General features: G+C 40.1%; 1 protein-coding gene across 1 annotated transcript; it reads left to right on the top strand.

Annotated features, from left to right (window-relative positions):
* The first annotated feature begins 2,672 nt into the window (after positions 1–2,672).
* Positions 2,673–10,947, top strand: LOC116257934 (PH, RCC1 and FYVE domains-containing protein 1-like). The gene is made up of 9 exons (XM_031634958.1): positions 2,673–3,338; positions 4,364–4,450; positions 5,505–5,594; positions 5,762–5,848; positions 5,941–6,060; positions 6,410–8,482; positions 8,568–8,714; positions 9,802–10,289; positions 10,474–10,947. Exons 1-9 carry the CDS (start codon positions 3,291–3,293, stop codon positions 10,601–10,603), a joined length of 3,270 nt encoding a protein of 1,089 aa, XP_031490818.1. The 5' UTR covers positions 2,673–3,290; the 3' UTR covers positions 10,604–10,947.
* The last annotated feature ends 1,685 nt before the right edge of the window (positions 10,948–12,632 follow it).

Below are 12,632 nucleotides of genomic sequence, written 5' to 3'. Positions count from 1 at the left end.
ACTTAGGTCAGAGATAAAAACAAAACCTCTTAATTTTTTGTTAAAAAAAAAATTTAAACAACATGTAAACATTCTAATGTGTTTGTAAATGCTGATGAAACATAAAAATGTTTTAATTTAAGCTCTTTTTAGAAAAAAAAAACATTGATTTTTCTACTGTTAATAAATTTTAATATTGGATGATGCAGCCTTAAACAATTGATTTTAATTAATTGATTCAGGAATAACATACCGCTGTCTTAAATTTCCTATTTGACGCCATAGAAACCAATAACTAAACTCAAAAGGTTGACTATTTCAGCATAAAATTATTGTCAAAATCTTTACGGTAAGGAGAAACAGCACAAATACTTGAACAATCAATTTTGTCTTACCTATTTACCACATATATATATATATATATATATATGGAGAGAGAGAAAAAAACTGGTAAGTAAGGGATTCTTAGGTCCATACCAATAAAGAATCATCTTAGTAATTAATTTTCTAACATGAATGGTTGAGGTAAAATCAAGGAAAAAAATTATGGGTGACTACAATATTCTATATCATTTTTTTACTTGATTTTCTCTTAGCTATCAATTTTAAAAAGATCAAACAACTAAGAGTCTCCTACCCGATGGGTCTCTCTCTCTCTCTCTCTCTTGTTTTGTATATATATATATATATATATATATATATATTATTTGTACATAAACTCTACAAGCAAACCAACCGAAATCGTGAAAATTATGTTAAATAGTCGGTATTAGGAAAGTCAGGTTAAGCATGAATATTCTTGGTTTCGGAAGTTCAACTTCTTTTTGTTGGTTGGCCAAAATAGTTGTACTTGAAAAGGCTGTGGGTCCCACCCTTTTCCTTCAAAGTTCAATGCATTCCCATCGAAACACTGCGAAGTCTCATATCATAACCCAGGCGATCAGTTCTGCATGCAATATGATGAGCCCCTCGGTTCACCGGAAATAACTTTGCCTTGTATTTTACAAGGCAATCAGGATTGGAAGCTTTCCAAAGCAACAAAATTTTCAACGTTTCTTCACGTTAAGAACGAAAGACCGCGATACGTATCGAGCAAGAGACATTGGTTGGAATCCGTCTTTTTTGTGAAGATCCAGATTTGAATACAATTTTGACCCGACCCGTTCAACGCGCCCACCGCTCTGACTTGATGACCAAATCAACTGCACGCTAAGACGTCAAATCAGCCAATCCCAATCACCAGTTCACCTCCTCATGCTTTGAAAAGTATTGCATTAACTTACTTTCATTTCCCAAGCACTGTAGAAATTGCCTGAAATGCCCTTGCGAACCAAAACTGCGAGTCCTGCCCCGTGACCCGAACCCTTGTTGGATCAAATTCCGTTTGGATAATCTTGATTGGACCCAAATATTATGGTCTGAACTGAGACCGAGTTAGTCCAAACAAAACCGATGTTGGGTGGATTTTGGATTGGCTGCTCGGTCCGACAAGATTGGAGAATTCGCGAGTTCTGGACCTTGAAAATCTGCCCTTGTAAGAGTCCAATTTCGATCGGGTTTTAGCATTAGATCGTGCGTTTGGATTTGGTTAAAACTCAGGGAACCATGAGATTTGGAACGTCTTAAACCAAATTCAGAGTGTATATCGTTTTCATATCGAAGCTGGATCCATCTTCTCTAGTCCGGGTCCGTGGGCCCATACCGAACCAGAACTGTTGATGACAAAATAAAAATATTCAAGGACAATATCGGAATCGTGGAAAGCGCAGTAAGAGCCGACAAAAAGTCCACGAGGGCGGGTAAAAGATGCGTCATGGTCGCCGGGGGCGTTCTTTCCTGTGCGAAATGACGCAACTATCCTTGACTTTATCGTAAAATGTCCCTGCGGTTTGGCAGGAGTTGAACCCTAGATTGTTGGCGGCAATATACCGCCAATTACTTCGAGGCGGTTTTCGGGAAGAAGTTCAAAGGACGGGGGGCTGAACAATGAATTAAACCTGAAATTCTGTATCTCGGGGGAAATTCTTCTCCATGACAATGAATTAAACCCAAGTTTGACTTTCGCACAAACATGCGTCAACCACTAAACGATTTTGCCTCCAAAATCCAGATTTAGGTGAAATTTCAGTTGCCCATAAGAACTTGTATCTTTAAAAGTTTTTCAATACCTAACCTGGGGTATTAGAATGTCATTAGAAATTCAGAAACTTCAATAATTTCACATGACATCGCCTTTCCCATTTAGCCGAATTCGAATTAACTCATGACAAGAAAGGATATGTTTCAAATGAACAAGAAAGGATGACCTGATCCCACCTTTCACTATAGGGATAATTTTGTAAGGAAAAATTTTCAAAATTCACTTTTTCCCTCGTAAAGAGTGGATCTTCCATTTAGCATTTTAATCATTTCGAGTGCATAACGTATGTTACCTTGTTTGGGGCAGTAACACATAATATGCTCCTAAGAATGTAGGTTAATAGAAATAATAAAGAAGTCAAGAGTTATTCCGAATTTCAGATGAAACTCAACCAGCCTCCTCTAATTTTCCGCCGGCGAGAGGACGAAAGAGAGAGAATAGGCAATACAAGAAGGTAATAAAAGTTAAAACGGAGGGTAGTTTCGTAACGCAGGCTGACGAGATCAGACCCAAGTTACTACGGGCACAAGGACCCCGGGCGCGATCATTTCGGGAGAGGAAGAAAGAGGGAGGAAGAGAGAGAAAGAGTCTTCCGTTTCCGTGCGAGCGTTTACTGCACTTCCGCTCTCTCTTATATCTCATTTTGTAATTTATTTGCTATTTTTTTTTGCATTTTTCCTATATTTTCTCTGTTTCTTTACGACCGGAATCCGAGTTCTCCGGCGATCTTTTTTCCCTCTCTTCACCGCCGGAGTCTGACTCCTCCGGCCACCTGCCTGTACCAGCCGTTTGATCAGAAGACTCGACGTGGATGCTTCCCGTACCTTCATTGCGGAGCATTGCTCCTCTTTTTTTCCCTTAGTGGATATCCCGTGAAAGCGCTGCATGTGTCTTCCCGCTTCAGTGATTTTTCGCGGCGAGGAGAGTGGGGGACTGTGGCGCGGAAGCAAGGAAGAGTATTTCTAGCTGGGAGAGTTGTGGAGGACTAGGGTTTCTCGCAGTTTTTTGTGGTGATAGGGCTTCTGAGATCGGAGATTGATGTCAATCCGCCGGTGGAGGCTGTGGAGTCTATGAAGAACCGCGTCCCGGAGCGGCGGAACCTGATGCGGGGTGGTCGAACGGGTTGTGCTCGGCGGGCGGTGGCGTCAGGCGGCAAAGTGTCTCACATGGAATGGCAGATCTTGCTAGCTATGGGAGTTCTGAGCGAGATATCGAGCAGGTGATTTGATCTTTCATTTTTCTCCGACTTCGTCCCTCTTTTATCGTGTTTTCTGTGCCTCTCCCCTCATTGACTTGGATGAGGTAGAGTTGTTTGTGACTTTGAAATGCGAGAGGTGCCGCACCCTTTGAAGGTTTCTTGAAGGTTTGAGAGTTTGTTTCTTTGACATTGTGGGCTTCTTCTTCGTGTTCCAAGTTATTTGATTCACATGGTAGACTAAGATCGAAAAATTGAAAAAGTTGAACCGAGAACGTACTTTTACGGAGGCAAAACGATCATCCTGTTACTCTGTTTTCATTCTTGTTCAAGGTTTTGTATGCTAAATGGAGCCACGGATTTATAATTTTTACTTTCTCGGAATGTATTTACATTTTACCATCTTGCATATGCTATTTGTATGAATTCCTTTTATTAGGTTTGTGTTCTCTTCAGTTTGCTCTTTTTTTTTTCCTACGGAAAAAGGGAGTGGAGAGGGAGCCCTGAGTAAGTCTTTCACATTTCACAGTGTCAGAGGATAAAAACTGTATTTGATCATGATGCATTGCCATTGTTCTGATGTGGTTTGGAGAACGGTTTTCCGAGAATTTTAAAGCTAGTGATCAACTGTATGACAATGGATTACAGAGAGAAACGTCAGTGGAACTTCTTGGTACTTGTTCATCCGCTCTGGTGACGCTGGATTTTTTGCTGTGTACGGTTCTTTCTTGCTGTATCGATGATCTGCGACTTCGAGCATCGGGTTCTGCTAGCGCATCTGATTATGGACTACCTTGGCTTCCAGAAGAAATTTGTGGTTTATGTACTTTAGAATATTTGCAACTGTGAACAATTAAGAGCAAATGATTGTTATCTTCTATATCATTTACTTGCTTTTTAGTTTTTGTTGTGTGGAATAATAAGTCACTCTAGATGCCTTGTTCATGCAGTTAAAATCTGGAATTTTTTATCCGGCTATCTTTTTTCTACCTCGTACATTTTCTGCTTTTATTTGGCTGATTTTTTTTTTAATATTTCTCTGTTTTAAGGCCCTTATTGCTTTGAAGAAAGGCACTCAGTTGCTGAAGTATGGCCGCAAGGGGAAGCCAAAGTTCTGCCCATTTAGACTTTCTAAAGTAGGTTTCTATCTCCTTCGTTGTCTTTATCTCTTGTTCGGATACTTATTTCTTGCTATATCTCCTTTCTGATTTAGCATATTGCTATCTGGGTTTTAAGAGCAGAAAATTTTGCGTTTCATCAATGCACAAGATGGTTAATCGAAGTGTTATTCGTCAATAAAATGGGTGCAGTAAATGACAGTTATTTCCTGTATGTTATACGGAAAGAGAATCTTCATTCCTACTGCATTCCACAAATTTCTGTGTCCGTGCTATTAGTGTGAGATAAAGAACAATGGAAATCAGGGAATGAGGCATACAATATGAATAGGAAGATAGACACTCCAAAATATATGTGTGAGTGGAAAGCCCATTGCCTGATGAGTGTGTTGAATTCCAATTTAAAGTTAAATAAGAGATTTCAACTACTTAAGGGTTGCATAATTCTGATGCAGAGTTCCATATTAAGTGCCTCAATGTCATCCTTCATCTTGGCCATCTGAAAACAGGACTGCTTAGTGTTTAGAAGATTATCACAGATAATCACGCTTTGCATCAATACATTTTTCATTTTCAATTTTGTGTGTAGGCCATTATCTTTACATGTTGATCACTTTTCTAGGATTTGACTGAATGTTCAAATTTTTAACATGATATAATTTTCTTTGTTGTATGATTTTTGTGATTGCTCAGTGCTTCTACTTTTTGATGCATTTATGCTCTCACATCCTTTTTCTTTCTATTGGAAGTATCTCTATCTCTCTAACTGTACACAACAAATACATATACATATCTATGTCACATGGGTGCGGGTACGGGGACACGGCAATTTTCAAAATTTTTGGACACGTGGACATGGTAAATTTTACATGAACAGATGAAAGGGCTCATTTTCAGTTCATAGCAGTCATTGTACATTGCTATGTTAAGATATTCTCAGATTTTATTTATAGTTTTACAGCAGTATTTAGTATGAATCATGTGTCTGCTGAGACATTTACATCACAACTTGGGACCTCTGGTTCCTTAATCTCCTATAAATTCCTAATTTATTGGACTATCTGCTTTTTAGGATGAATCAACTTTGATCTGGTTTTCAAGTGGTGAAGAAAAAAAGCTAAAGATTGCATCAATCTCCAAAATTGTTCCTGGACAAAGAACGGTTAGTCACTTGTTTGATTATTGAAATTCTTGTTAGTGTTTAAGAAGAATTTGATTGGCTTCTGTTTCAAATATAGTTAAAGTCTCTTACATTCTGAAGAAAGAAAACTTTTTTGTCGGAGAAGATCCTTGTCTCTATTAATAAAATTTCACGAATGCTTTTTCCAGCCAATTTTCAAGCGAAATTTATGCCCTGAGAAGGATTATCTGTCCTTTTCGTTGATCTATGACAATGGTGAGCAGTCTCTTGATCTGGTAAGTTCTTTTTTGCTTTTTTTTATGCTTGGCTTCTCTAAGTCAAAATTATCTGATTCTTAGCAAAATATATCTTCTATTCGGTTCTGTAGATCTGCAAGGATAAGATTGAGGCTGAAGTTTGGTTTGCTGGACTGAAGGCATTGATTTCTTCTGGCCAAAGGGGGCGGTCAAAAATAGATGGCCGGAGTGATGGAGGCCTATATTTTGATGTAAACTTTTTCTCTAGTTTGACTGCCATATTTTTATTGATAGTTGCAGTTGCTCTTTTCTGTTTCATGTCACCTTGTGCTGCTGACCATATTATTTATATGTGTGTGTTGTGGGGCTGTGTGTATTCATGCTTTGCATGTGTATATACATACATATATACAAATGATATGTCATATGTATATATTTGTAGCATCTATGGAAAATAATATTTGGTTTCGAAAAAATGTTGTTTTCTGCTTTGATTTTTGCTTTAAGCCTTTTGGAGTCCCCTGTGCTAAATCTTGATAAATAAATTGATGAAAAATTCCCAACTTTACAGTGATGTCCATATTCATGGTAAATTTTCAGGATAATTGTGTTCTCACATCTAGCAGTCCAAGCGAAATTTCGCTTGGTAACACCATAGAGATCAGCTCTCAGAAAAGTTCCACCAGTGTGAGCATAGAAAACTCGAGGAGAGCTCAATCTTTTGAGAGTGTGACGACTTCAGTTAGATCAGATGTAGGGATAGATAATACAAATATGCAAGTTAGAGGAGCAAGTTCAGATGTATACCGAGTCAGTGTTTCAAGTGCCCCTAGCTCTTCTAGTCAGGGTTCTGCTCAGGACGATTGTGATGCTTTAGGAGATGTGTACGTCTGGGGGCAAATCTTGTCTGATGCTTCTCTGAATAATGTTAATGGTAGAGCTCCTAGGATTGACCTATTGGTTCCTAGGCCTCTTGAATCAAACATTTTGTTGGATGTTCATGGTGTTTCTTGTGGGGGTAGACATGCTGCACTTGTCAGCAGACAAGGTGAAGTTTATACCTGGGGTGAGGAATCTGGTGGCCGGCTTGGGCATGGGGTTTTAATGGACGCTAGTCAGCCTCGGCTTATCGAGTCATTTGCAGCTTGTAATGTTGATTTTGTCGCTTGTGGTGAGTTCCATACTTGTGCAGTTACTCTGGCCGGTGATCTTTTCACATGGGGTGATGGCACACATAATGCCGGACTTCTTGGCCATGGCAGTGATGTTAGCCACTGGATACCCAAGAGAGTTTGTGGACCTCTGGAAGGAATCCAGGTTGCGGCAGTTTCTTGTGGTGCATGGCATACTGCCTTAATAACTTCAACTGGGCAATTATTTACTTTTGGTGATGGGACCTTTGGTGTCTTGGGGCATGGTGACCGAGCAAGTGTTTGGTTCCCAAAGGAAGTTGAATCTTTGAAGGGGCTGAGGACAATTGCAGTGGCATGTGGAGTATGGCATACTGCTGCAGTTGTAGAGGTCATTGTGACACAATCTAGTGCTAGCCTTTCCTCAGGTAAGTTGTTCACCTGGGGCGATGGAGACAAGAACCGTCTTGGCCATGGAGACAAAGAGACACGGACTGTTCCTACTTGTGTGCCTTCCCTTATTGAGTATAACTTTCATAAGGTGGCATGTGGACATAGCCTTACAGTTGGACTGACTACATCGGGGCATGTTTTCACCATGGGCAGTACTGTTTATGGTCAGCTTGGCAACCCTCAGTCTGATGGCAAGGTACCTTGTTTAATAGAAGATAAGCTTGTAAGTGAATCCATTGAAGAAATTTCCTGTGGTTCCTACCACGTTGCCGCCTTGACGTCAAGAAATGAAGTCTATACTTGGGGAAAAGGAGCTAATGGAAGATTAGGCCATGGGGATATTGAAGATCGGAAATCACCCACACTTGTTGAAGCCCTGAAAGATAGGCACGTTAAACACATCTGTTGTGGCTCAAACTTTACTGCTGCTATATGTCTTCATAGGTGGGTATCTGCCAATGACCAATCGCAATGCTCAGCATGCAGGCAGGCATTTGGCTTTACGAGAAAGAAACATCATTGCTACAATTGTGGGCTTGTTCATTGTCATTCCTGCAGCTCCAAAAAAGCATTAAGAGCAGCTTTGTCTCCTAACCCTGGAAAAGCATATCGTGTTTGTGATTCTTGTTACTTCAAACTTAGCAAAATATCAGAAGGTGGTGGTAATAACAAAAAGAGTGTTGTACCTCGTCTATCGGGCGAAAACAAAGACAGGTTAGACAGGCTTGAGATCAAATCTTCTAAATCGGACCTTGTTGAATATACAGACAGCAAAGCAAACAGACATGGCAAGAAACCTGATTCCTTGTCGCCAATTCTACCTTCACAGATGGCTGCTTTGTTACAGTTTAAAGACATTTCTTTACCAGGTGCAGTAGCTCGTGTTATTCCCAAGCCATTGAGCACTCCAGCTCTGCAATCTGTGATGAATTCTCGAGCTGTGTCACCTTTTTCAAGGAAGTCCAGTCCTCCTCGTTCTGTGACCCCTGTTCCAACAGGAGGAGGGCTTTCCTTTTCTAAAAGTATTGCTGATGGACTTAAAAGGACAAATGAACTTTTGAGTCAGGAAGTGCAGAAGTTACGGACCCAGGTAAAGGAATTACTTGCATATCGGATTTTTTCTTTCTCCAGTGGATATCATCATCATTTTGTATGTCTTCGCTCTTGTCCTCTAGGTTGAGAGTCTCAGGCAAAAATGTGAATTCCAAGAATATGAGCTGCAGAAATCTGCAAAAAAGGCTCAGGAGGCTATGTCACTGGCTGCTGAAGAATCTGCAAAGTGCAAGGCAGCTAAAGAAGTAATTAAATCCTTAACTGCACAGGTAAATTTTTTGTCATCTTTGCTAATCTGTGTTATAGACCTTGTAGTTCCATTCCTGCAGAAATGTTCTAAAACAATAGAAAGAATGACATCTGTGGTATGATGGTGCATGCACGCAATTGATGGTGAAAGACCCATATATGGAGGATGTATGGTTAATCATTAATCTGTTTTAAAATGCCATGTTCTTGAGTGATAAATAGCACACTCTTTCAGGAGGGTGGTATTTGAAGGGCTAATATAGGTTACTAAACCGACGTGCTATAGCTTTGGAAGGGCAGACAGTCTACTACGCCTTTTGTGGGTTTGGTATAGTGATATTAGAACACGTGTTAAGTTATTTCTGCAGCTACGTGTTAAGTTATTTCTGCGGTTAGGTTACGACATAATACTAAGCTACCCTGGAATATTGGCCTTTAGAAAACAGAAAATCTAGAAGCCTTTCATTAGTAAGTTAACTATACATAATAATGGATCTTGGGCATTTGCACACATTGTTAATGTTGAATTTCGCATGATTAGGGCTCACTTACCAGATGAGAATATGAGAAGTTTGTTTTTAAGGCATGATGCTCACATGGGGGTCGCTTCTTTCCGATGGAAGACTTCTGGGAGTTAATCTCCCTTCCCATTTTATTATCAAAGAACGTAACATGGGGGTCACTTCTTTGCTTGAGTACATTCTCCTGGTTACGACAATGTGAGCCGTCCAGCTACCTCACGCAACTGTTGTCTACCTTTCAGAATATTAAAATACCCGCTTTTTCACATGGTGATATCCTTAAGGGGACCGATGATTCACTGGAGGCTCTGCTTCTGTATGCCCTTGAAAAGTTAGCAAACTGCAACCACGTGTCCGATGTCTCTTCACATCTCATCCAGTCCTTTTCTTTGATCAAATCGCTTTGGACATGATTTTGTCTAATCCATATATGCGTCATCAGCAGGCAGTTGTGTAGGGTGCTTAAGCAATGAATTTGTGCTACTGCTACCATTCCCTGATTTTGTTTGCTTATTGTACTAATGGTCACTGCATTCTTGATTTCGTGCTAATATGATTATCTTTTTTTTTTTTTAATGGGGTTTAGCTAAAGGATATGGCTGAGAGGCTCCCACCTGGAGTTTATGACAACGACGGTTTGAGACCAATGTACGTGCCCAATGGGGTGGAGCCTAGCACCGTTCACCGACCTGCTGCCAGTGAAGAGAACCAACACCATGTCCATGCAAACCACTATCAACCTGCAGAACCTCCAAATTTAACTGGCCTTTCAGGCCAGACACACTCGCTGGGAGATGATCGAGTTGCAACCAACAGCACAAATTCTCATTTGAGAGAGCCAGAAAACTCAACAATGCAAAATGGTGAAGAAAATTTGCCACTAGCAAAGAGTTCAACAGGAACTACGCGAGCAGAGTCCGAACCCGTCCAGAATGGCACAAAGGGCTCCATCCCCACGTTGGCTGGTGGTAATCAGGTCGAAGCCGAATGGATTGAACAGTATGAACCTGGTGTATATATAACCTTGTTGGCACTTCGGGACGGCACCAAGGATATCAAGCGAGTGAGATTCAGGTAGTCATTCAACAACTTTATTACCTATTTTCTTCTAAATCCTTTTTTGTTAGTCATCCTAGGATTTTTTTTTCTCCTTTTAAAATCATTTTCAGCAGAGGTCAGGTGATTTTCCTGGTTTTTGCTTGTTTCCACTCGTTGTTTTTGAGTCCCTTTATCTAACGGCTGTGATGAATTTTCCCAGCCGGAAAAGGTTTTCCGAGCGCCAAGCGGAGACTTGGTGGTCAGAAAACCGGGAGAAGGTATTTGAGAAGTACGACGTGCGGGGGGAGGAAAAGGCCTCAGTGGGATCGTCAGCGCAAACTGGGCAATAAGTTCGAAGGTCTGCCCGTATTTCCCAAGTTTCACCGCCCAGGAAAAAGCACGCGACGACAGCAATGCCGCTCATTGTCACGTTTTTGTTGCTACTGTAAGCTTGGGAACCCGCTCTTTTGATGGATGCGAGAAGGCAAGGAAATTTTTTTCTTTTTCTTCCTCTTCTTTCTTCGTTGATATCTATTCTTTTTTCTCTTATCATCCTTTTTCTCTTTCCTTCTCAGTTTTGAGTCTTGTTACTCTGCCCTTTGCTGTTGTACGTTGTATATATTTATACATATACTCGCTTCTTGTAATCTATGGGCAGCAAAATATTCGCCGGTGCCATCCATCTTGTTAAAAATGGGTTCATATCCACTTGAATATATTTATGCCTGAGACGGGCATTCGGTCTCCGACTCAAACATCAAACAAATTTGGACTGGACTCATCGAGGACCGAGTCTCTTTGTATCTCAAGCTGTTAGTCCACGTGGGTGCGACAATATAGGCCTGTGCTGGACACTACAATCGGATAATTTTGACGATCCTAGCAAGACCAACCAACCCTACCAAAACAGAAAAATAAAAGAACAAATATGTCTTGTGTCCGATTTGCAGTATGATGATCAAATTTAAAAATTAATAGTTGACCTTCTGGCTCATCCTTTGGCGCCCTCTGATGCAAACAAGTTAGAGAAAGGAGAAAATCCAAGGTATCTGATTGGCAGTTAAGAGGATCTACCATCCAAAACCAGAGTATTTTCGTGTCCTTCCTGAGTATATAATTTGGCCAATAAAACCCAGATTTCTTCCAGTGCAGAATTGCGGTATGAATCTCAATTTGCCAATGACCTGTGAACATTTCCTCTTGTGAAAACTAAAATTAGGTGGAGCTCTTGGGGTTTTGTTTGGATCTGCCCCAATCTTTCAAGCCTATTCATGAGACAGTAGTAACATGCTAATTAGTTATCAACATGAGCTTCCATCCACAAGAAGATGTCTGTTAAGGCAATCAAATTTGTGGGTTCTCCAACGCTGGGTAGGGTACTTGCATAGGGCACAAAGATGTCAATCTGATATATTAGTGAACACGAATCCAAAGAGCTGGGACTGGTAAGAGACGTCATATCCAACTGGTAATTAAGTTTGAACGTGATATTGAATATTCTTTGAAATACGACGGATATCCGACGCTCATAAACATAAAACATTAGTGAAAAAGAGGGTTGAAGACTCCCTCATTCTTGCTGCTTTCAGGATCCTCGAATGCATAGTCATCGAGTGTCAGCCGTGCATCCTTCAACTTAGGTTCCACACTCCACCAATTAAGACACAAAGGCATAACACTTATAGGAATTATCATTTTTAACAGCATACGATTTGTTTGGGACCAAATTTTTAGTGCATTTCGGTGTTTGAGATCCAAGATATCTGCAACCCTAATTTCATTTGCTTAAAAGGCCAAAAGAAACATGAACGCTTGGCAATTTTGGTTCATATTAGCATCAGCTTGCCGACGCGCTTCTTATTAGGCCCACATCAAGTCCTTAAGTAGTCGTACCCAATTTGTCTCTTGGGGATGGCCACCGACAAAATTTCATGAACAAAAATCCATGGTATAGTTACCAAGAGATAAATGTCCATGGATAAAATTTGTGTCTCGTGTATGATGGGCATAGATTAAAATCCTTGAAATAATGTCCACCGTGTATGGAACTGGATAAAATTCTATGGGGAAAAAAATATCCGTTGCAAAATGCAGTGTTGCCAAAATCTGATTTATCTCTTGATCTCATGAACTTGAAAGTCTTGACCTCCACAGTTTACCAAAAATTCTGAAGCTTCAGGTTTCAAAATATGGTATACTTTATAAAATTTTGGAGAACTTTATGTTAAATCTTAACGTTTTGCTTGAAGGATCAATTAATTGCCAATTGATCAATCCAACTACTTGTTGTTGCTTGCAACCCTGTGAAAGTTTCAAATTTTACTTTTTTTCATTGTTTTCGTAAAAATTTCTTTGCTTAGAAGAAATTCAGGCAACAGA

Source organism: Nymphaea colorata, chromosome 1, assembly GCF_008831285.2.
Source record: "Nymphaea colorata isolate Beijing-Zhang1983 chromosome 1, ASM883128v2, whole genome shotgun sequence".
Lineage (NCBI taxonomy): Eukaryota > Viridiplantae > Streptophyta > Magnoliopsida > Nymphaeales > Nymphaeaceae > Nymphaea > Nymphaea colorata.
The sequence above is the reverse complement of the archived record's forward strand: the minus strand, read 5'-3'. Positions and strand labels throughout refer to the sequence as shown.